Source organism: Halictus rubicundus, unplaced genomic scaffold (genome assembly GCF_050948215.1).
Source record: "Halictus rubicundus isolate RS-2024b unplaced genomic scaffold, iyHalRubi1_principal scaffold0028, whole genome shotgun sequence".
In the NCBI taxonomy this organism is placed as follows: Eukaryota; Metazoa; Arthropoda; class Insecta; order Hymenoptera; family Halictidae; genus Halictus; species Halictus rubicundus.
In genome coordinates, this window is record NW_027488569.1 from 1,451,975 (window position 1) to 1,475,649 (window position 23,675).

Below are 23,675 nucleotides of genomic sequence, written 5' to 3' on the forward strand. Positions count from 1 at the left end.
TGGATGTATTTGCTATGAAACGTGCATAACTTGATAGCGTCTCATTTATTTTGAGTTGGCCATGCCAACTATTGAGAATAGCCTTTTTTATACTGATCTTTTAGGTTTAGAAGAGCTATTAAAATAGAAGAGCTACTTAAATACCATATTATCTTTTGCGGTCAAATTACCGTACGCGTTAGATAAGAGAGGTTACAAATATTTCTTAAAAAGGAAAAAATAAAACGAGAAATCAATACTGAAAAATACATTGTATACATAGCACAAGAAAAGTCGTAAAGATAAATAGCGATGTGATCATGTTGTATGTACAAAATTGTACGCAGAAGTTTGGAAAGGCCAATTTCACTGGCGGTGGTAGGTTCAGTGTTAAATTTCTTTTTATTTGCTAATGAGAATACCAACGAAGCAGGGATTAAAATTAAAGATTTAACCTCTAAAGGAGCAACTATGAAAATTGCTGAGGCAATAGGTGTAGTGACATTAAAGGAGAATGTTTAATAAAATGTGTCTTACAACAGCGTAAATATTTAAAACATCGAAAATTGAAACGTCACAACGCGTCACCCTTTAACATCTGAAGACAAAGAAAATCATTTGAATTTGCAGAAATACATACTCAATCGAAGATGTAATAAAGACAAGTAATATTTAGGATGAAAAACTGTTCAACCTGGTAGTTTGCGTAGAATGTCTAGATGATTAATATTCTTACTATCACGACCTGAGAAAGGAAAAATTCTTCTTAAGTCACACATCAGGTGGAATTGGCTACTTCGATAAAGCTAATACAAATTTTGTATACGGTCCAATGAGCAACTAAAGGAATGTCAATTTAATTGGTAGATATAGAAGAACATGTCTCTTCTCGTGTATATCGCTGAAGAATTGAATTTCGTAACAGGAAAATGAAAAAAATACATGTAGTCGAGTGTGTACAGGATGTCACAAAATGATATGTCATTATCATCATAACGTGATTCTACGCCTTCGGTTTGGTGGAAATTGATGTAAATAACTTAACGCAAAATTGATCTTGAGCTTGAAAATTCTAGGTCAAAAATAGAAATTTTTTTAATAGCATCTTATTCTACTTACCAAGAGGATTAATTTTGCAACAGGTACCATATGGTCACAAATGATCCGTTTTCCCGAAAAATGATGTCAAAGATTAAATAATTCTTTCAGTTATTGTGTTTATATTGCAACGAGACACATACGTCTCGTTGCGAGCGAGTTTGCGACCGGGCCCGCAGCAATCACCGGCTGGGACCAGCCGCGCGCCAATCCGCGAATCCGGCCCGGGCACGGACCAATCGGCGTGTACCGATGATTCGCGAACGAGCACACGAGGTCCGCGCTCGGGCTATAAAGATCGCGACGAAACCACCCGAGAGCGGAGTTGGTCTGGAGCAGCTCTCGGGCGAACACCCGAGCCCAGATCCTCTCGCAGCCGCGCGGAATCGTGCTAGCCTCGGTCTACTATCGGGCGAACACGCCGAAGCGCCGGGATCGGCCAAAGCGTATGTCACAGGGACCACACCTGAGTATGGCCCGTTGCACACGGCAACACCTTCGTTGCACACGGCAACACCTTCGTTGCACACGGCAACACCTTCGTTGCACACGGCACCACCTTCGGAGAAGTCCTGTTGATAAGAAGGGATCAAATATCCTCAGCGGTCAGTTGTCTCCGACGGTATAAGAGGCCGCCGCCCCAGGGCACGAGCGTTCAGTTTTGTTTTAGCATCGCCTACGTACGTTCTCCGTGTATTTCAATCATTGTAATAATCTTTGTAACTAACTCAGTGGTACTCAACTCCGGTTGAGCAATAAAGTTTTTTTTATATTTTCTTCTTGATTATTACGTGACACGTACGTGGGTTTACGTCCCATACGTCGAAACTGAGACCGCGAATAGGTTCTGGGAGGCAGTCGATCGACGGCCTGCTCTTTTCAGAGCACCGTAGTTTCGACACTCCGGACCGTCATCCCCACTCCTCAGACCCGTTCCCGCATCCCGCGCTCCCGTCCGAGATTCCGCGCCGCGCTCCAGGCGTTTAGTCTCCAACCGACCGCAGCAGCGTGTGGAGCTCGCCTCACGGTATACTACCGGGGACGAGCGACCTCGCCGGTTTCGAGTCGTAGTCACTAGGTTTACGTCTGCGTCTACGTACTCGAGCCGCGGCCGCGCGGGGACGACAGACGGAGCGTTCCGCGAATCCCGCACCTCCTCTCCGCGCGCCGCGAGCCCAGCCGACGCAGGAAACATCGTCAATCCACGATCTCTCGCTGGGCCGCGGCCGTTAGGACCATCTCGCCGAGGCGACCGCGCGACGAAAATCGTGGGGGTTCGGGACCGCGTCGAGAGCGCCCGATCGCCGTGCCGACGCCAAGCGAGCCCAGCTCGCCCCTCGCTCCGCGCTCCGCGCACCGCCGTACCGCGCACCGTACCGAACCTGATTCCGGTTTTCCGCCGCCGTCCACCGACGGACGGCGCCCACCGCGATACTTCGGACCACCGCGACCAGTACCAGTACCGGAGATACCGACGCTCCGCGCGTAAGATAGGGTTAAGCCGCGTGATAGTAATTAAGGACATTAGATGTAGGTACGTTATCAGATAGAATTAAGCTCGCGTGATTCGATCGTAGTTTAGGTCCGCGCCGTTACCGGGTGTCCACGCTCACGGTTCATTTCTTTGTTTTTGTTTCCGTGTAACCAGGCCGGACGAGAGACTGGCCCCCGTCGAGACTCTGTCGCCGGACCAACGTGGAATCCGGCCTCCGAGAACATTTAGAATAAAGCATTATTATTATTTCTTCTCTTCATAACCGAGCGTTTTCATTCAATCACCTCGTTTCCCCTCCCCAAAGAACCCTGGTCGCTGAGCCAATCCAGGGAGGGCTCGCACGCCTCGCAGCGCTTCCCGCAACGAGGCGTGTACCGTTACAAAATAATTGGACCCTTTTTTATTCCCGGCACATTAAACACAACTAGATACCTTACGTTTTTAGAAGAAACATTGCCCATATTTTTAGAAGATATTCCTTTAGTAATTCGTCAAGTAATGTGGTACCAACACGATGGCTGTCCTGCTCATTCTTCACGTATCGTAAAAGAATTTCTGAACAGTAAATTTCCAAATCGCTGGATAGGACATAATGGACACATACTATGGCCAGCTCGTTCCCCCGATCTAGCTCCTCTTGATTTTTTTTTGTGGGGAACACTCAAAGATGATGTATATCGTGATCAACCGACTACACCAGAGAACATGCAAGAAAGAATAATTAGATCTTGTAGATCAATTCCAACAGAAACAATTGAAAGTACAATTGATTGCCTTGCAAAACGTTTAAATGTTTGTGTTATTGCTCAAGGTCATAATTTCGAACATTTAATTTAGTTCAAATAAAATGATTGCACATTTTGAAGTTATCATTGTGTGCGTGTGTGTGTGTGCTTTATCATAAATTTTCTAGTTCAAGGTCATTTGAAGGTCATAGTGTACCACATCATTGAACTCGTCTTGACATCAGCTACAACACTGTGAAGTTAAAAATATGTGGTGCTATTTGAAAATCATCGATGACCTTCAAAAGACCTTGAAAACGACTACAATAGGAACATTTTTTTATATCACCATATTTGCCCCCTTTAACAGTACAACTTTTCTCTCTAACATTTTCTTCTATCTCTAATCCTAACGGAGCTATTTAGGTGGCCTGTTTGTCGTGAACCACCCGGTATACAGGGTGTCCCGTAACTGGTGGTACAACCGAGCAGGGGCACTCGAAAATATAGAATAAAATTTGTTGATACAAGGCTTTGTTTTCGAGAAAAATGAGTTTGAAAATTTGTCTAGTGCGCTTGCACTCGGCTTACTTGCGGCTCAACGGACTTTATTCTGAGTTACCTCAACCTGATATATACAGGGTGGTCCACGCAACTTGCACACCTATATAACATCCAAAGGACGCGTTGCACGAAAAAGTTTTGTATACAGAAGTTGCATAGTCTGACGGGGGACACAATTCAGTGTATTTATTTTTTTACACGTGGAAGTGTTTCGGAGAGACCATGCAACTTCTGTATACAAAACTTTTTCGTGCAACGCGTCCTTTGGAAGTTATATAGGTGTGCAAGTTGCGTGGACCACTCATATATACACACACATATATATGTCGGAGGCTGGGCGGAGTCTTCCGTCCTCGGACCCGTCGGAGATTCACCGGCGTCGTTCCCCATCGATTCGCCCCTTTTGCGCTTACGCGATTATCGTATGGTCTCTACGTAAACACTATGCCCGATCTCGTAGCGCAACGCGAGACACGTCAACGAGCACACGGTCCTGAGCGAATGTTCGCGTACGTCTTTACGTTTTCTCTGTCCGTTACTTCTCTCTACTATCGCCGAAACTATTCTGCCGCCCGTGGTCACGTTCAACAGGGTCTCAGCCCATCATTTTCCAGGGACCCAGTCTCGCATCTCCCTTTGCGCTGCGCGCGAAGAGGGGTAGGACAGGTAAACGGGGACTGTTCTATTGCCCCTTCGCAGGGCAATTACCAGGGTACAGTAAATTGTTATTTTAACAATTTGTAATTTGTAATTCAAAATGCAATTTTATGTGTGAAATTTAATCGTTTGAAATTAATAATATAAATATGCAATGATAAAACATAATGAAATTTTTAAAAAAATGCGTTAGTCGGCAGGATTTGAACCCTGGTCGTCCGGCTGAAAACATGGCACGCTACCGTTGCGCCACATCGACTCTTGTTGTAGGCTACAAAAAATACGGCATTACATGGGAAATAATGAAACTTCAATCATCAATATCTCGAAAAGTATTGGGTATCTGCCCCTATAATGGTATATATTCGTAAAGAGGAGAACGAGATCTATAAGTGTGCAAAGTTTCAACCGAATCGGTGACCCGAAGGACGTGGCCTCTCCTTGTAAGTGTCGCGCATCGTCTAACGGGCGGAGTCGCTAGATAGCAGCACCAGCACACGGTTGTAGAGGCTCTGTTCCTCCACTCCCATATGTGCAGGGTGGGGATCGGCGGAAGCCGTTGGCGACGCCGAGCTCGCGCTCTGTCTCTTAGCGTCTGGATCCTAGAGCTGGGCGGTTGTGTCCAACAAGTCGTGTGCCGAGTTTTTATTCTCCTTCTTCGTGTTCTGATCGAACATATCCACGGCGTGTGGTCGTGGCGGCGAGTAGGCCGTCGTGAGGTCAGCAGTCCCTTCACACTCTGGCCGACTGCTGACCTACACGGTAATGTTGACAACGTAGATTTGCAAGCGGGGGGTTCTCCCTCTCCCCCGAAACTTAATTCCGACCAACCTTCTCGCGGCTTCGCTCGATGGACGAAATCTGAGTATAGTGAATCCGCTTTATATGTCTGAAACTCGGGTCTTGTTGTGCTTTAGGCTGTGTACTATGATGAAGCTCCGAACGTAGAAAAGAACAGCGATAGTCTGACGTCTCTTACAGCCCGTCGCGGTCTGTAAACACGCTGTAATTAATCTGACTTACACGATACATGCCAAAGTCACAGCGTCGTCAATGCTGCCAACGAGACCCTACTTCCTTTGATGCAGTGAACGTAGAAACGGACAGCGAAGCTCGAGAACTTCTTATTTTTTATTTGTCTTTTTAGGGGCCTTCGCCAATATATTCGTGGCATTTTTCTGATTAAAATGAAAGCAAATATGGTATGATTCCGATGATAATTACTTATGTAATGAACGATTAAAGTTTCGAACGCAAAGGACAGCCTATGAGAAAGAAAGGGACGCGGAGAGTCGAAGCGTTCGGAAAAGATGAAAGACTGGCCTGAGCTCAGTCCTTGAAATAAACAATTAAACTCTTTTATTATTAATTATTTTTTTATGGGACTTTCACCAACATATTCGTTGCATTTTTCAAAGAAAAATTATACCAAACGCGATATGATTCTGATTATATTTACACTCATTTATTACTTTCAATGTGAAGTAACTGTCATCGTTCATTACACAAGTAAATATCATCGGAATTATGTCATATTTAGTATCATTTTCCTCAGAGAAATGCCACGAATATGTTGGTGAAAGTCCCATAAAAAAATAATTAATAATAAAAAAGTTTAATTTTTTATTTAATGGCCTTAGCTTACGTCAGTCTTTCATCTCTTCCGAATGCTTCGACTCTCCGCGTCTCTTTCTTTCTCATAGGCTGTCCTTCTTTGCGTCCGAAAGTTTAATCGTTCATTACACAAGTAATTATCATCGGAATCGTATCATATTTGGTAGCATTTTAATAAGAAAAATGCCACGAATATGTCGGTGAAAGTCCCTTAAAAAAATAATGAAATATTGTAGCCGTACATTCTATTCTTGACTATTTTAATTAATTTTATCTCTGTCTCGGCTACTCAAGAATAATCTATACTATCTCGCGGGGGCCGGTTACTACCCCGAATTCCCTACGCGTGTTAATTCGCGAAGGAGATGGGTTCGTGCCTCCAGGCACTGGAAAGCGGCGAGGTTTGGGCGAGACAAATAAAGCTTTGTAGACAGATTTCGAGTAAAAGGGCAGTATATTCTTGGAAGAACTATTTATATATAATATGCTAGCAGAAGAGCTATTTGTCCACAGGACGGCCCGTGATCTTTCTCGACGCTCAGGGCAATAAATACCGTTGTGATGACGCGCGGTAATCCGTACCGATTTCTCGTAACACGTAAACACACAGTGTCTACCGTGTTACGACGCACGCGGCTCGCTCGCTTTGTCTCTACGCCTGGTTTTCAAGAACCGATTTATACGATTTTCAATATGGATCACGCTCCGCGATATGCGAGTTCGTGACCTGTCTAACCAACCGTACACTCGGTACCAACCGTACCCGCAAATACGTACGAGTGGTCCGGTTAGAGACACACACTAAAAACCCCTGTCACTCCACGCGACAAAGAAGTCCACTCTTCGGCACGATACGTGGCCTCCGAGCAATCTCCGTGGAGGTAGCGGCAGAATGACAGTGATCGTGCACAGTCCGATCGCTCTACTCCGACCCGTGTGCGCGACGTAGTGACGGTTCAACGACTTGTTTCGACCTCGTGATCGATCGAAGTCGAACCTGTCAGACCACCCAGGTACTTGGCCGAATTCTCGTACAAATGGCCCAGGAGGAGACGCACACGAGACCCCTGTTACTCGTGACGGCAGCGGCAGAATAGCAGCGACCGTGCAGAGTTCGGTCGTATCGATTCGACCCGAAGGGAAACTGTGAGTTCGTTTGAACAATCCGTCCGCATACTACGCACTGCACGGTTGTGGACTTGTCAGACCATCCATGCACTCGTCCGAATACTCGTGTTCCGTCGTAAAAACCCTCTGCAAAGGGACATCTGCGCGACCGTGAAGGTCAACTAGACTAACTACCCGCGGCACAACGACCACCGCCATAAAAAACCCAGCATAGTTTAGGGTAGTCAAAAACCCGAGTATACCTCAGCTGACGATCACATGTTGACCTGCGAACCGTTAGCGTACCGAAATTTATAGTTATATAGCCGTAGCCGCCTGCAAACAAATGTACCTTTCACTCCCACTCTTCCTAATTTTCCACCACTTCCGACACCTTCAAAAACACATCCTTCAACCAATCATAGACAACTTCCTGAGACCACACCCACATCCGAGCCTACTTTATTCCAAAATATTGTAACGAGATCTAGAACTGTCTGATACACCGAGCTATCTAGAACTATCGAGAACCGAAATCCTTCAAACACCGAGCTGTTTAGAAGTTACCGAAGACAAGCCAAGTCTTGCATTTAGAAATAAAGACTAGTTCTCCGGAGTTTGAAATTACAATCATTCACCGTTAACCCTTACTCAGTCGCGAGCCGATTCTCCCCAATTCCGGGATCGACGCGACACCACAACTCGTATAAGTGGTATGGATGGAGACGCACACCAAGCCGTCGGTCACGCCACGCTACCAAGGACTATGCTCTTCGGCACGATGCGTGGCCTCCGTACATATTCTTTATGGATAGCGGCAGAATAACCGCGACTGTGCAAATCCTACCGGAGCAGTCATAGGCATTTCGAACACGACAACGCATTTGAATATAACGAAGTGTCCGCTCGGTGCAACGATCACGAAAAATGATTTACGATTTTAATAAAGTTTACCGCTACTACGCGATCGAGTCCGCAGAGCACAGAACTGCGTCTTAACTGTCGGCAATGCCACGGCGCAGTCTGCACCTGTGACTCCTCGGTTTGAGGCGCTTACGCGTCGAGGATAGAACAGTCGGTTTGTGTGTTCTATCAGATCGGTTTGACCCCTCGATCGCGTACCGTGTTTCGCCGACCGGACACTTCGCGAACGCGTGCGGCTAGACCCGCTTCCAGATCACGTAGAGTGATCTATCTGCGGCACGCATCGACCTACTTCGATCGGTATCGAGTGAGGATCGATGCGTGCGCATTGCGACAAGTGTCGCCATATCTCGCGGTCCTTTTCTTCATCAGGACTCGCGGTTTACCTCACGGAGTGTTATGGTGGGGTCGACTACGACGTTCGATATATGCGATGTGTCGATATGTAACCTGTACGGTTACAATATAGAGAAGTTTTCCTATTGGATTAGTAGTGGTGTCCTGGTCTCACACCGATATACCCGACCCGTGTCATGCTCACACTCTTGTCGGCGGCGGCGCGGCGGCTCTCGAGCTTCTCGGTCCCTCACGGGGTATACCCCGCGGTAGTAGGGACATTCAACGTCGGTTAACGTAACGGTCTAGGCGCCTTATAACCCGTTTTCACTATACATACCAATACGTCGATGCCCTTACCTGTTAAAAATGCTTAAAATCGTTCAACTTTAATCACGCATAACTTTTGTGCCAGCATTGTCCGAAATTATCGTGCGACATAGTGGCATAAGCCAACAGAGGATATAACTGACAAAAAAAAAACGCACTAGCAATATTACCTTATGCGTGATGTGGAAATCTATTGATGCGAGAATCGCCCTAATGCGCCACGAATAATTCCTACTGTACGCGCCTGTGGAGCTCGGAAGTTAAGGGTGCATAGCCTTCGAAACCGGCCGTGGAGGGGTATTAATTTTCAAGCCGTACCCAGTGCATAAGGCCCAAATTGTGCAGGAATTTTTACTGCACAATTGTGGAAAAGTATTGCAGCCTCCTCCCCAATCCCCTGACTTAAATCTCAAGGACAATTTTGTAATATGCTTTGGACTGCAGAGTTCACAAAACGTAACACAGAAGAATAAAAAGGAGGATAAAAGACAAATGGCATCAAAGTAGCAAAGATTATTTGCAAGAAATAATTAGTAACATGCTAAATCGCCTAAGACATGTTATAAAAAATGCCCAGAGTATGAAGTAATTATACTGAAGGTACTGTTTTTATTTTGTACCTTAAACCAATAAAGTATCCTAATTTTATGAATTAAAATATTTTTGCAACATACATTTTTCTGATTTTTCTTCTATACTAAATCAATTGTTAATAAGAAACGAGGTGTTTTTTAGGAATACATAGTTTATACTGTACTTTAACACAATTTAACCCAATCTTGTACATAATTAGATATCCATTAAAAATACAAAGCTTAGAATTCAAAATTACATTGTGACTCCATATTTTTGTGACGGACTGTACATGCGTGAAGTTGCAAAGAAGGAATTCACAAAACTACATAAAATTATGGAAGGAATCTAAAAATAAATATCAAAGTGGGCATAAAATACCCGCGTTATGCAAGCAAGGTTAAACCTAAATTTTTTGTACCGAGTTTCACACTAAAAACATGGTGTTATAGGTCATTAGATTGAACTTGGTCTGAGCTATTATGCGACGATGACAAAAATATGCACATACATTTAAGAAAAACATTTAAAAAATCTTGTTCATTAGAATAATTACCCCACCAAGACAAATAATGTCTTTCTTTATATTCTTTTCTACGATTAAAGATAGAAGATATTTTGAAGTTATGTTGTTGACATTTCTTTCGTCAAATGATTTACTTGATGAGATACTTAACGAGATACTTTTTTACCAGAAAGAACTACGCACTACGAGAAAGACTCGTTGAAACTTCAAGTATAGTAAATATATGTGTACGAAGGAATTTCCACTCTTACTAGTACACTGTAAAGTGTCTTCTCGATAAATGTCCCAAATATCTAGCCAATAATTGTCCGAGAAGTATCCCCACTACCGCGGGGTATACCACGTGAAGGGCCACGAAGCTCGAGAGGCCATGGTCGTCGAGAAGTGTACCATAATATGGTTCGGGTATATCGGTGTGAAACCAGGAGACCATTGCTACTCAAATAACAAAACATCTTCGTTTTTCATTATTTTTTAAGGGACTTTCACTAACAGGTTCGTGGCATTTTTCTAATGAAAATGATACCAAATATGATATAATTTCGATGATATTTACTTGTGTAATGAAGGATGAAAGTTTCAGATCCAAAGAAGCACAAAGTAATGGGAAAGAAAGAGACGCTGAGATCACGGCTGCCGACACAGTTCAAAGTGTTTTCTATACGCCAGGGATGGACATTTTCGTCTCAATTGAGACAGGACTGTCCTGACCAAAGCACCCACTGTCCCCTCCTAGTAAGCGCCGTTATTGTGAGGCAACGAAGACGCGAAACACCAGCGAGCGCGACGAAGGTGCGCGCAGTATGAAAAATGGGTGGTGTGAGAAGCAGGCGTTTGAAGGGCCCCTACCGTGCCAAATTTTCATCGTTCATTACAGGAGCAATTATCGTCGGAATGTCAAAATGTCACGACTATGTTGGTGAAAGTCCCTTAAAAAAATAATGAAAAATCAAAAAGTTTTGTTATTGGATTAGCAGTGGTCTCACGCCGATATACCCGACCCGTGCTATGTTTACACTTCTCGGCCACCGAGGCCCCAAGCTCGCTGTCCTTTTCTACGTTCAGCAGTGAATCAAAGAATAGTTTTCTAGGCCGATAAATGTTTCTGACGGGACCCGTGTTTCGGAAATTTATCGAGTAGACACTGTAATCGTTTACACTTCAGAAATTGAATCAATTTTAACTTAAAACTTTACAATATTCTTCAAACCGAGAATTGATATCATGATCATACACAAATGAAATTCCTCGTTAAGAGCGAGAGAAATTTTAGAAACCACAATTGAAACGCGTCAACTCAAGAGCCTCTATACACATTGTTACCGAAGGTTTCCTTCTCGCTCTACAAATGATGCTATTTCAGCGGTATCTACTGAAGAACAGTTCACATAACATACAATTGTTTATTAGAGCTCTTGATATTTTATTTAGAGCTTGAATTTATACAGATTTTCATCGTACAACATTTAAATACTGAAGGCTACGTAAAAAAATAGTAAAATTATAATTAGAGGGATAAACTTACCAACAAAAGTTTGATAAAACTGAGAAAGATAGGTTAAAATTGACAATCGGTCTGGGACAGAACAGGAGGCCATATCTTCTGCATCCAATAACGCTGGAATTCCCAAATATTGCTCCGCTGTTGTGAAAGCCAGCTCATTGTTCCGATATACGTCATTCTTGTCTAGACTGTCGAAATCGCTGCGATAAAAAACAATAGCAACATTATTGTTTCAAGCTACAATACTAGATGAATTACGAATCGTGACCGGTAGAGATTACTCTGTTATGAACAGTTCGATCGAAAATGTTTTTATGTACAGAACGAAATGCTTACAAAGTAGGTAAGAACTGAAATCAATACTTTCGATCTATCAATAATATCGGAACTCGTAAAATGGCATAGCATACTGTAAAGAAAGTAATCTCTGTGTGCATGCATGAGAGGGATGAAGAAGCAACCCGAGAGTTACCGAACCAAGCCGATGTGGTTCGTACGCTTGTCGTAATACCGTGGTCGTGCGTAGTATACCCACGCTTAAAAAGAGAACTATTATACCTTATATATCGTAAAAAGTATCACTGTTAAACTATTGATAATTACTTATAGAATAGACATTGTTAACATTAACTATAAGAAAAGTGTAGTTTCCTCTCCACTTCCGTGCGGTAAAGTCTTTTCCTCGCAACACATACGATACTCTTTGTAATATTACAGTTCTATTCTACAATAGAATGTGTATTTCTTTAATCTTTTCTCGACCCACATGATAAAAAAGTAATACATGTAATCTTACCGAATTTGTTTTGAAATCCTCCAACAGATAGGCGTAAAAAAATTATAGGTGTATTTACAAAAAATTGAAGGTGACCTTGAAAAACCATGAAATAAAGTTGAAAAAAAATGTGCTGTAACCACGTGAAAGCTCTCTTGAAACCATGCTATATCTGATGAAAATATTTTCGATCGGACTGCTAATAACAGAGTAATCTCTACTAGTCACGATGTAGAGTAATCTCTACTGCGCAATCATACACACCGAAATACGAAACAAATACATAAGGGAATGATACAAATCACCTTAAATCATCAGACAGAATACTACATATAGTATTACCATTAAATAACTGAAATATACATGCTCACGCATATGTTGATATGGCACTTTGAAAGCCGAAAAATTGAATTTTGGCCATAAAAAGCGGACCCCTCGACCACTGTGCGTCGCGGCGCGCCAGTTCTCCGGCTCTGGAGATAAAGTCAAGATAGGAGTGGTGCTGAAGAGTGGAAGAACCGACAAACTAACGGTAGAGGCCGCGCAGCGACGCACAGTAGGGGAAACAGCCGATTTAGGAGTGCAAAGTTCGAAAAACCAAATATGGATTAGGCATTTTAATACTGTTTCTTACGTCAACACATATGTTTGTAGAAGGTAAATACGACAATTTTACTTCTCAAATCAATTATTGTTAAACGTGGCAAAGGTTGAAAGTAGTTGTTTATTGTTTAGAACCTTAATATTAATTCTGATTATATAATAATAGTCGTGTTCAGAAGCATTAGGGAGATATAAAAATAAAAGAAAACAATTTTTCTGAATTGTTTAAATAATGTTCCTCGAGGAGATTTTAAGAAATTCAATTTTTAAGTTTGTTGTATGAAATACCAATGTTCGCCCGTATTCGCGTTAATTTTTGCATAAATATTACGAATACAAATATTTAGATTATGTTTTTATAAAAGGGCCTAGCCGATTAAGATGGTCAAAACTGCCCTTAGAGGTTTTTCAATGATTAATGAACCATTCGAAATCTGACCCAGAAAAACCCCTCTGAGCAAAATTTCAACCCCCTATCTTGCCCGTGAGGGTAGTTACAGCGTAAATTAGATTTGACGCTTTTCCGCGCATTTCCCACACTCTGATGCTTCCTAAAATTCTGAAAAAAATGTGGCATATTTTGGATCCTAAGACAGATTTTTGAGAATTTTTTCAGATTTTTTCTTGCAAACTGTGGTCGCAAAAAATGAAAAACCTCAAAATATCGGAAAAATGTACATTTCTCAAAAATATGAAAACATGCTACTTTGCTGTTTAGTGCTCCGATAAAGTACTATAACAGGCAGTGTCGTCAATTTTTTTTTTGAAAAATGTTTTCAGAGTTCTCATGCCTGCTTTAAAAGGTAATCGTTCTCAACTTTCGACGAAACAGTTGAATTATTCCCGAAAAGTCACGAAAATTCATTGGGTTGTAGAGGCAATGCATAGTATACAAGGTCAAAAGTACCAGCTTCTACACAAACAAGTAGACAACAAAACCTTTCCAAAAATTGGAAATAATTGGAACTGCAAAACGACTCCATTTCAAACAGTATCCTCGGTAGATACTCTTGATTTTCCGGAAATGACAGAAGTAGATTTAAAAATTCTTTTCACGGAATCTTACCAATTTTCACAAGCAATTTCATATCTGGCGGAAATCGTGGACGAACACAATAATATAAATATTAATTTATTGCCTAATCCAAGAAAATGAAATCATGAAATTCGAAGTGAAATCGGAGTAATATAAATAAAAGTTAGTTAAAAGTGTTACCTAAATATTTTTAAAACATTAAAAAAATATTGTTAAAATCACATGAATAAACCATATAAGAAATTGAAAAAATAAAGATGACGTATGGAAAAAAAACTTTCCCACCGACGGGATTCGAACCCCAGCGTATTATCCGCTCCGTATTCCGACACCCTACTCGCTGTGCCAATCGGCGATGTGTAAACGTTACGAACATTCTGGTATATACCGCACAAAATACAATCCATTTTTTCTCTTAAAACATTTCTTAGGTCAAACACTTACTTGTTTCAATGCAATAATGTTTCAAATGACTTAATATATCCCTGCGGTAAAACCAACAAGTGTAACTTTCCTCCTACTCTGGGTCTGGTCGCCAGATGTGAACCAGCACTGACCAGGTCCGCGCAGAACGGAGAACAATAGTAGAGGAATATGACGAGCAAGTAAGAAGTTTTCTTACAGTTTTCTTACAGTTACAGTTCTTCGAAAAATATTTGACACTTATTTTTCTTATCGGCAACCATCCACTTTGAAGAGGTGAGAACAGCCCTCAAAGTTGGGGGTCAAAACCAAATTTTTTGAGATATCTCGGAAACCAGATGTCGAAAAAATTAAATTGTTTTTAATTGTGTGTTTTGTAATAGAAAATGTAGTCGTCCAAGAAAATTTTGACAAAAGTTTTTTGTTTAAATAATGTATTAAAAATTTGATTTTTTTGTAGTTACTTCTATTTATTGTTAGTTCATTTGAATGTAAACTCGGGTGTGTGATCTTTGATCCAAAATAGGAGATACGTGTTGAGTATTAGGGTACATTTACATTCGCAATGAGACATGAGACATGAGAACGCTACCTTGATGCAACAGCGCCATCTGTTACTATATGTTTGTGTGCAGTCTTATAGAAACACTGTATACGTGAGCCTCGTGCAAAACCTGGATGTTTACTAAAATACAATAAAATAAACCAGTTGTTAGTAAAATACACAACCAACGCTTCTTTTATTTAACAATACGTGTTTTAAGATTTTTTTTCTTCTTGCCATTTAACAATAATTATAAATAATGAAAGATACAGTGAATTCTGGTTATGAGTCAATTTCCCGGTTCTGGCGACTGACTCTTAAACGAAATCTGAGGTTCTCGCCGAGCGCGGGGGCCCGGGGTGTAAGCTGACCCGGGCCCCCGGGCTAGTTTCCCGGTGGGGGGGGGTGTCGGTCCGTCCCTCCCCAATAGGGGAGGGGGATCCGTGGGGGGTTTGGGGAAAGGAAGGTTCGGGGCTTGCCGGATCGCGCCTCGGACGGCCCTTCCTTCCGGTGGCGGCATTTTCCTGCCTCGGCGGGGGCTGGTTCCTTCGGGACACCGGCCCCGAGCGGGGCACGAAGACTCCGGAAGCTGTGGGTGGACCGAGCTGGGGCTCGGGAAGCCCAATCCGAAGGCTCCAGGAATGGGGACACCGGGCGGGTCCCTCCGCCCGGGGTCCTATAGTATAGGCAATGGGGGAGGCTAAACCCCTCCCCCGGGGTGTGATGTTAGCTGGGAGGTGTACTGTTGAGTACTCGCGTGATCCAGGCACCTCCCCTTTAGCTCAGGTGGGCGTGGGTTTTTAGTGGGTAGCCTTTGGGGATTTTTTCCCCAGGGTAGTCCCACATAACCCCGGCTTCCCCCAGAGAGCCGGGGTATGCGTAAAGACATTATCCCACGGAAAAAAAAAGGTTCTCGCCGAGCGTCGCATTTGAAATACACAGGGCACGCTGGAAACCTAAGAGTCACATCCGTCTATAAGTCAAAAGCAGTATGACTACTACCCGATAGCGACAAGAAAACTGAGAAAATGACTTTCTGCGATGGAATGTAGCACGTAGAAACGGACAGCGAAGCTCGAGAGCCGTCGCCGTCGAGGAGTGTGCCGCAACATTGTCGGCTATATCGGTGTGAGACCAGAAGATCACTACGCACTTCGCAGACACGGCGAAAACCGCACAAATGCAAATGCAAATTGCGCAGATCAACCACGCGGTGCTTATTTACATTAGCGTCTTCACATTCGTTCACTCCTACCCGCGCGGCTGTCGCCGACGGACTGCAGGAAACAAAATCCGTGCAGTGTCCGCGCGATTCTATTTTTTATGGTTTTTATGAGAGCGTTCAGTTGTTGGGCGGATTTCACACGTTTACAATGTGTGCCAGCATGAATCTGATTATTCCAATAAAGTCTGTAAAAATCGAGAGTGGCAAGAGTTGGTGGAGTTATTTGGAGATGGAGACGATATGACGGAAAAAAGAGTTTCTTTGGCAAGAACTCGCTTATATGATAAATTAAAAAAATTTAAGATATTATAAATAGGACTGACATTTATCATTTTGAAATTATATTTTTGTACCTTGCCAGTCAACACGACCTTCATTTACAAAGTAATGAGCAAATTTGTCTATAATATTTAATGATGCCGGTGCCCCCCTTCCTGCATGTACTACATTGAGACTATTTATTCATAGTTTACATTACATCATCCCTAGTTCTCACAAAGTTGTGCAAGACGCAACAGGCCTTTATGATGTCGTCTGCAAAGTCTACGTTTACATTTAACTGTAGTTAGAAACCCTTTTCTCATATGATAAAGCTTTTCCTGCGTAGGGTCGCATTACATTTTCCATTAAACCAAAAGCTTCATCCCCGACAATAACATGAGGCAGTGGTGTTGGATCTACATTAGATATTGATTTAGGTTTTGGTATGTTTAATGATTTTTCGAATAACCTTTTATAAAATATTGGATTTTTAAATGTAACGGAATCACTATTTTTACCATAAGCCCCAATATCAACACAAGTGAAACAATAGTGCACTACAAAGTGCTAAAAGCACTATAGAAAGTACTATAGAAAAAAATGTTTGTAATTGTTGGTATTCCTGATCGCATAAGTAGGTTAGGGTTTCTTGTTCTCTCGCGGTTTGTAAAAAGCAGAGCGCTTGCGCAAAAAACGATGATTAACCGAGAGATCGCGACTACTCAGGAAAGAAATGTGACTCGTTAAATTTTTCTCTTTATTAATATATATATACATATATATATATGTCGGGGCGTGATGGCAGCAATGCACCCCGTCGGCAACAACGCGTAACGCCTATAGGACTTAGTTTAATTGTAAAATAACGATTTACCGTACCCTGATAATTGCCCTGCGAAGGGACAATAAAACAGTCCCTGCGTACCTGCGCTACCCCTCTTCGCGCGCGGGGCAAAGGGAGATGCGAGACAGGGTACCTGGAATGATGGGCTGGGACCCTGTTGAACGTGACCACGGGCGACAGAATAGTTTCCGGGACGGTAGAGAGAAGACTAGCTTTGAGGAAAGCGACTTCTCGAGAGTAAAAGAACAAAAAGACGTACGCGAACATTCTGTGCGGCCCGTGTGCTCGTTGACGTGTCTCTCGTTGCGCTACGCGATCCGGCATCGCGTGTACGTGTAGAGTCCATACGACGTTCGCGTAAGCGCGAAAGGAGCGAAACGATGGAGAACGACGACGGACAATCTCCGACGGGTCCGAGGACGGACGAGTCCGCCCAGCCTCCGACATCAGAAGTGGGATTCTCGCGGGAAAACTCAGCTCCGCGAGTCTCCTCGCCCGAGAACGATGGAACAAATTGGAAGCTAATGTTCGAGATGCTATTAGGACGGATGCAAGGTCCAATAGTGAATCAACCAACACACGCCACCACCCGGATATTCCTGCCAGAGTTCGACCCGGATAAGGAGGACTACAGTGCGAAAGCTTGGTGTAGAACGGTGGATGTGTGTCTCGCAGAGCGACCGATACAGGGCAGCGAATTGGTCATGGCTCTAAGCAGGGCATTGAAAGGTGGCGCGTCCGCGTGGATGTCGCAAGTGAATTACGCTGGCATGAACTGGAGTGAGTTCAGAAAAATGTTTCTAGCCCAATATGATACGTTCGAAACCCCTGTGGGTGCAATGATGAGGATCAACGGGGGAAAACCAAGAGAAGGCGAGTCTATGCCTTCATACTCAAACCGTGTGCTGGCCTCATTTACTAATTTATACGCATCGATGTCGACGGAACAAATCGCTATAGCATCAACATTGGCACATTGCGTGCAGATAGATCCTCGACTGCAGCGCGTTGCGTTCACAACAAATATCGATACGCGGGCTTCATTACAAAAGGAGCTGACGGCCTTCGGGTTCCGTAAACGGCCAGTTACCACCGATGGAAGAGAACCGAAGTCAACGGACAGCAAGAAGCCGAAAAGTGTTGTTACGTGTTTTACATGCGGCAAGGAAGGACATAAAGCCACGGACTGTCATCGACGCCAAGGAGCTACCAGGTTGCCGGGACCCAAGCCTGGCACGAGCGGAAGCAACCGGGGACCACCGAAAAAGCCGGTTACCTGCTTCAAGTGCGGAGAGGACGGCCATATTGCTCCACAGTGCAAGAAGGAGGATGGAAGACCACATCCGAGGATACCCATGGAACGGCAGATCAACTTGTGCAGTATCGCCCCGGTAACAGCGGAACTAGCGGAATCGGGTGAGGTCTACGAATTTTGTTTTGATACGGGTGCGGAATGCTCTCTGATAAAAGAGTCGGTGGGAAATAAATTTTCCGGTAAGCGATCTAGAAATCTGACAAGGTTAATTGGTCTTGGCAACGCTAACGTGATGAGTAACTTACAGATCCTGTCCCGAGTGGTAATACACGATCACCGCGTTGAAATTCTCTTTCATGTCGTGCCGGACGAACATTTGAGTTATAGTATTTTGATTGGACGCGATTTGATAACGCAAGGGTTTTCTGTTGAAATTTCGGCGAATAGCTTCAGTCTAAGACGGGATAAGATAATAAAAATTTGCGAAGTTGGCAAAAAGATCGATAACTTTAATAGTGTTGACACAGATGTAGTTGGTCCCCATAGAGAAGAACTAATCGATCTGTTAAAAGGATTTTCTGAATCGTTTGTCCTCGGTACACCTACGGGTAGGATAAGTTCGGGAGAGTTACAAATAAAATTAATAGACCCTAATCGTACTGTTCAACGACGACCATATAGACTTAGCCCTGATGAGAAGCAAACTGTAAAGGACAAAATCAACGAACTCTTGTCTGCCGGGATAATTAGACCTAGTTGTTCCCCGTTTGCCAGTCCCGTAATCCTCGTTAACAAAAAGGACGGTTCTGACCGTTTATGCGTTGATTACCGGGAACTAAATAGTAACACAGTCCCCGATAGGTACCCCTTACCGCTCATAAACGACCAAATCCAGCGACTAAGCGGCGCACAATACTTTACGACGCTAGACATGGCGTCGGGTTTCCATCAAATCCCTGTCCATAAAGACTCGATAGAAAAGACTGCATTTGTTACTCCAGATGGTCAATACGAGTATTTGTCCATGCCGTTCGGGCTTCGTAATGCACCTTCGGTATTTCAGAGGGCCATAAATCAAGCCCTTTCTGGACTCGTAAACACATTTGTAGTTTGTTACCTGGACGACGTTATGATTCCGGCCAACTCTATACAAGAGTCCTTAGAGAGGCTACAAATAGTACTAGAAAAATTAAAGTCAGCGGGATTCTCACTCAATTTGAATAAATGTGCGTTTCTAAAATCACGTGTAGATTATTTGGGCTTTGAAGTGACCGCGGGGGAAATCAGGCCAAACCCACGGAAAGTAAAAGCATTAACCGAATCTTCTCCTCCATCAACGGTGACTCAGCTTAGGCAATTCATAGGCCTTGCTTCCTATTTCAGACAGTTTATACCTAAGTTTTCTCAGATCACTTCCCCACTATACAAATTGACTACGGGAAAAGGAAAGATAGAATGGAAACAGCAACACGAAAAGATCCGACAAGACATTATTGCAAATTTAATAAACGAACCCACACTAATGCTATTCAATCCGTCATACCCAATCGAATTACATACTGACGCCAGCTCGGATGGTTACGGTGCTGTCCTAATACAAAAAGTAGATAGTAAATCTCACGCGGTCGCGTATTATAGTAAGAGAACCACTGACGCCGAATCGCGATATCACTCATACGAGTTGGAGACGTTAGCGGTAGTCAATGCCATAAGACATTTCCGCCACTTCTTGCAAGGAAGACAATTCCTAGTCGTCACTGATTGCAACTCGCTTAAAGCCTCGCGTACAAAAATGGACCTTACCCCGCGAGTACACAGATGGTGGGCATTCCTACAGGCATACGATTTTGACATTGTATACCGAGAAGGAAAACGCATGAGCCACGCGGATTTCTTCTCGCGAAACCCTTTACCGATCAAAGACAGTTATAAACGGATTGAACAGAAACGGGTTAATTTGGCCGAGATATCGGAGAACTGGTTACAAACTGAGCAACTACGAGATGATGAACTGAACAAGATCATTTCCCAATTGGAAAACAATGAAATGGATCCTGATACCGCCAAAACATATTCGTTGAAATCAGGAGTTTTGCATAGAAAAATACAACGTAAAAATCGCAGTCAACAATTACCCATAGTCCCCGTACATTTTCGATGGTCCGTAATTAATCATGTTCACGAGTCTATTATGCATCTTGGTTGGAACAAAACCTTAGAGAAGGCCTATCAACATTACTGGTTTCCTAACATGTCGAAGTACATTCGTAAATTTGTCGAAAATTGTATCACGTGCAAATTATCAAAGTCTCACTCAGGTAAAGCGCAAGCCGAGCTGCATCCTATCCCAAAGGTAAGCGTACCGTGGCATACGATTCATGTTGACGCTACGGGAAAACTTAGCGGCAAAAATAACATAAAAGAATACGTGTTTGTGTTCGTCGACGCGTTCACCAAATTTGTAATTTTACGACATTCCATAAACATAGACGCGGCCAGTGCCATCACAGCACTGAATTACTGCGTGAATTTATTTGGGGCCCCCTCCAGAATTATTGCCGATCAGGGTAGATGTTTCGCAAACAGCAATTTTCGTGAATTCTGCAAGACCCATAATATTGACCTGCATCTAATCGCTACAGGTACGTGTCGTGCCAATGGTCAGGTAGAAAGAACAATGAGTACGCTTAGAAATATGCTTACCGCGGTAGAACTAAATAATAGCAAGTCCTGGCAAGAGTCCCTTGAAAATGTCCAACTAGCGTTAAATTGTACAGCGAATCGTACCACTAAGCATAGCCCTTTGGAATTGCTGATAGGCAAAGTTGCCAGACCAATATCATTGTCAGTTGCTAATGATAACGGCGAAGAACTCGACCTTTCGGACATCAGAGAACAAGCGACCCAAGCGATCGACCAAAACGCCGCGTACGACAAAACACGATTCGATAGTAACAAAGCAAAAATTGTTAGATTTTCGGTCGGAAATTACGTTCTTATAGAAAATCACGAACGAAATCAAACGAAATTAGATGCTAAATTTCGCGGTCCGTATAAGATAATAGAAGTTTTGCCCAACGACAGATACCGTTTGAAGCCTGTAAGTGGCAATAGAGTACTTAAATATGCTCACGAGCGACTGAGATTGATGCCTGATAGTTCTGTTCCCATAGAGTTTGATATCCGTAGTAATTGGAGCGACACCGAATTAACAGAATGTGCCAGTGTCGGGGATGACAACAGTGAGGAAAGAAACACGTGAAAATCCATGCGTCGTGCTTATTAGTCGTAAGCCATTATTCCCAAACCCAGTTTAGCTGGTAAAGGAGGCGGGGCGATGTAACGGCAGACGATGGATGTATTGGGTCGTGTTGATGACTGCGAAATGTGTGACCACGTGATTGGTCAGGAGTCGTATGAGTCGACTGAAAAAGGTGTGACCACGTGGTTGGTCGGGTGCCACATGGGTGGCTTTGTTCTGCTGTGTCCAGTAGTGGACAAAAGTTCATGTTGTTGTCTTGAGCTCACGGTGTGTCAGAACCGCTTGGCCGAACTGTTTATTCCGTGGCACCGAATTATCTGAATATGTTTTTATCCAGAATTGGTTAAGATTGCCCGCATGACATCGAACGCGTGTATAGTGCTTCGACATAGAGTACATGGCAAACATGGCATTCAGAGCTCAATCGATATTTTGTCAGAATGGACGAACGGGAAACATAGATGGTATTTCTTTTCCAGACGATGTATAAAGTCGTTGCAATTCCACACGAGGACGTGTGACAGTCAGGAGGGCCGTGTCGGGGCGTGATGGCAGCAATGCACCCCGTCGGCAACAACGCGTAACGCCTATAGGACTTAGTTTAATTGTAAAATAACGATTTACCGTACCCTGATAATTGCCCTGCGAAGGGACAATAAAACAGTCCCTGCGTACCTGCGCTACCCCTCTTCGCGCGCGGGGCAAAGGGAGATGCGAGACAGGGTACCTGGAATGATGGGCTGGGACCCTGTTGAACGTGACCACGGGCGACAGAATAGTTTCCGGGACGGTAGAGAGAAGACTAGCTTTGAGGAAAGCGACTTCTCGAGAGTAAAAGAACAAAAAGACGTACGCGAACATTCTGTGCGGCCCGTGTGCTCGTTGACGTGTCTCTCGTTGCGCTACGCGATCCGGCATCGCGTGTACGTGTAGAGTCCATACGACGTTCGCGTAAGCGCGAAAGGAGCGAAACGATGAAGAACGACGACGGACAATCTCCGACGGGTCCGAGGACGGACGAGTCCGCCCAGCCTCCGACATATATATATATATATATATATATATATATATATATATATACATTTCATAGTGTTTAATCTTCAATAAATATTATACAGGGTGGCCCACATAACTCTGAACAGCTCAATATCTCGAAAACTATGCCATCGATTTTAAAGTTCTTAGTCTTAAATTGCATGGAACTGAAGGGCCTTTCTGACTACATAAACGTGAAGTGGCCTCCCTTCCCCTTTAACGGGGGAGGGGAGGTACCTTTGTAATTTTAAATGGAACCCCCTATAAAATGTTACATATTTAGATTCTACCGGAAAAAACAAGTCAATTTTGTCTGAAACATTTTTTTGTCAGATACTTCCATGATGAGATATAACAGTTTGAAGTTTCGAGTTGTAGGTATTTGAAGCGCTCGGAAATAGCATTATGGAATTATACGCGCTTGAGTCCTTTGCTTATTCATGAAGAAACACAAACAATAATATTTACAATTCTTGAGTTTGACTCACTTATCTATGAAAACGTTTACAGTTTAGAGCTGTTATTCAAGCAGTAACATTGTGATTATGGCTACTTTTGACACCGAAGTGAATATGTTATTAACGTTAGGTGAATGCCAAAAAAATTATCGGCGTGCAGCAGTGATGTTTTTTGAACGTTATGGGATCAAAAAATGTCATGCAACATTTCATAATTTAGAAAAGCGGCTTCGCGAGCACGGTGAATTGTGTAAAAAACTCGCAATAAACCTAAAGCTGTCACTAATAAAAATAATAGTGCCAGTATTCTTGCTGCAATTACATTAAATCCTCATATTAGTCAACGTACACTTGCACAAACATCACATATTAGTCGTTCATCAATTCAACGAATTTTGAAACGGCAAAAATATCATCCATATCACATGGTTTTATCACAAGAGCTTTCGATAGCAGATTACGATCACCGCGTAAGATTTTGTGAGTGGCTGCAGGGTGTTGTGGAAAATGACTTTTTGTGCA

The 23,675-nt window shown here is 43.2% G+C and overlaps 1 protein-coding gene across 9 annotated transcripts in view; it reads right to left on the bottom strand.

Annotated features, from left to right (window-relative positions):
- Positions 1 to 23,675, bottom strand: part of Mical-like (MICAL-like protein) — a 321,784-nt gene that overhangs the window by 209,648 nt on the left and 88,461 nt on the right. For 7 of the 9 annotated variants that reach the window (XR_013083775.1, XM_076803827.1, XM_076803826.1 and 4 more), the window contains exon 3: positions 11,454 to 11,632. The exons of the other annotated variants lie outside the window; for them this stretch is intronic. Coding sequence is in view for 6 of the 7 variants with exons in the window: in XM_076803827.1 (XP_076659942.1) it covers positions 11,454 to 11,632 (179 nt within the window). In the remaining variant the exon portion in view is untranslated. The remainder of the gene's footprint in view (positions 1 to 11,453; positions 11,633 to 23,675) is intronic. 9 annotated transcript variants of the gene reach the window in all.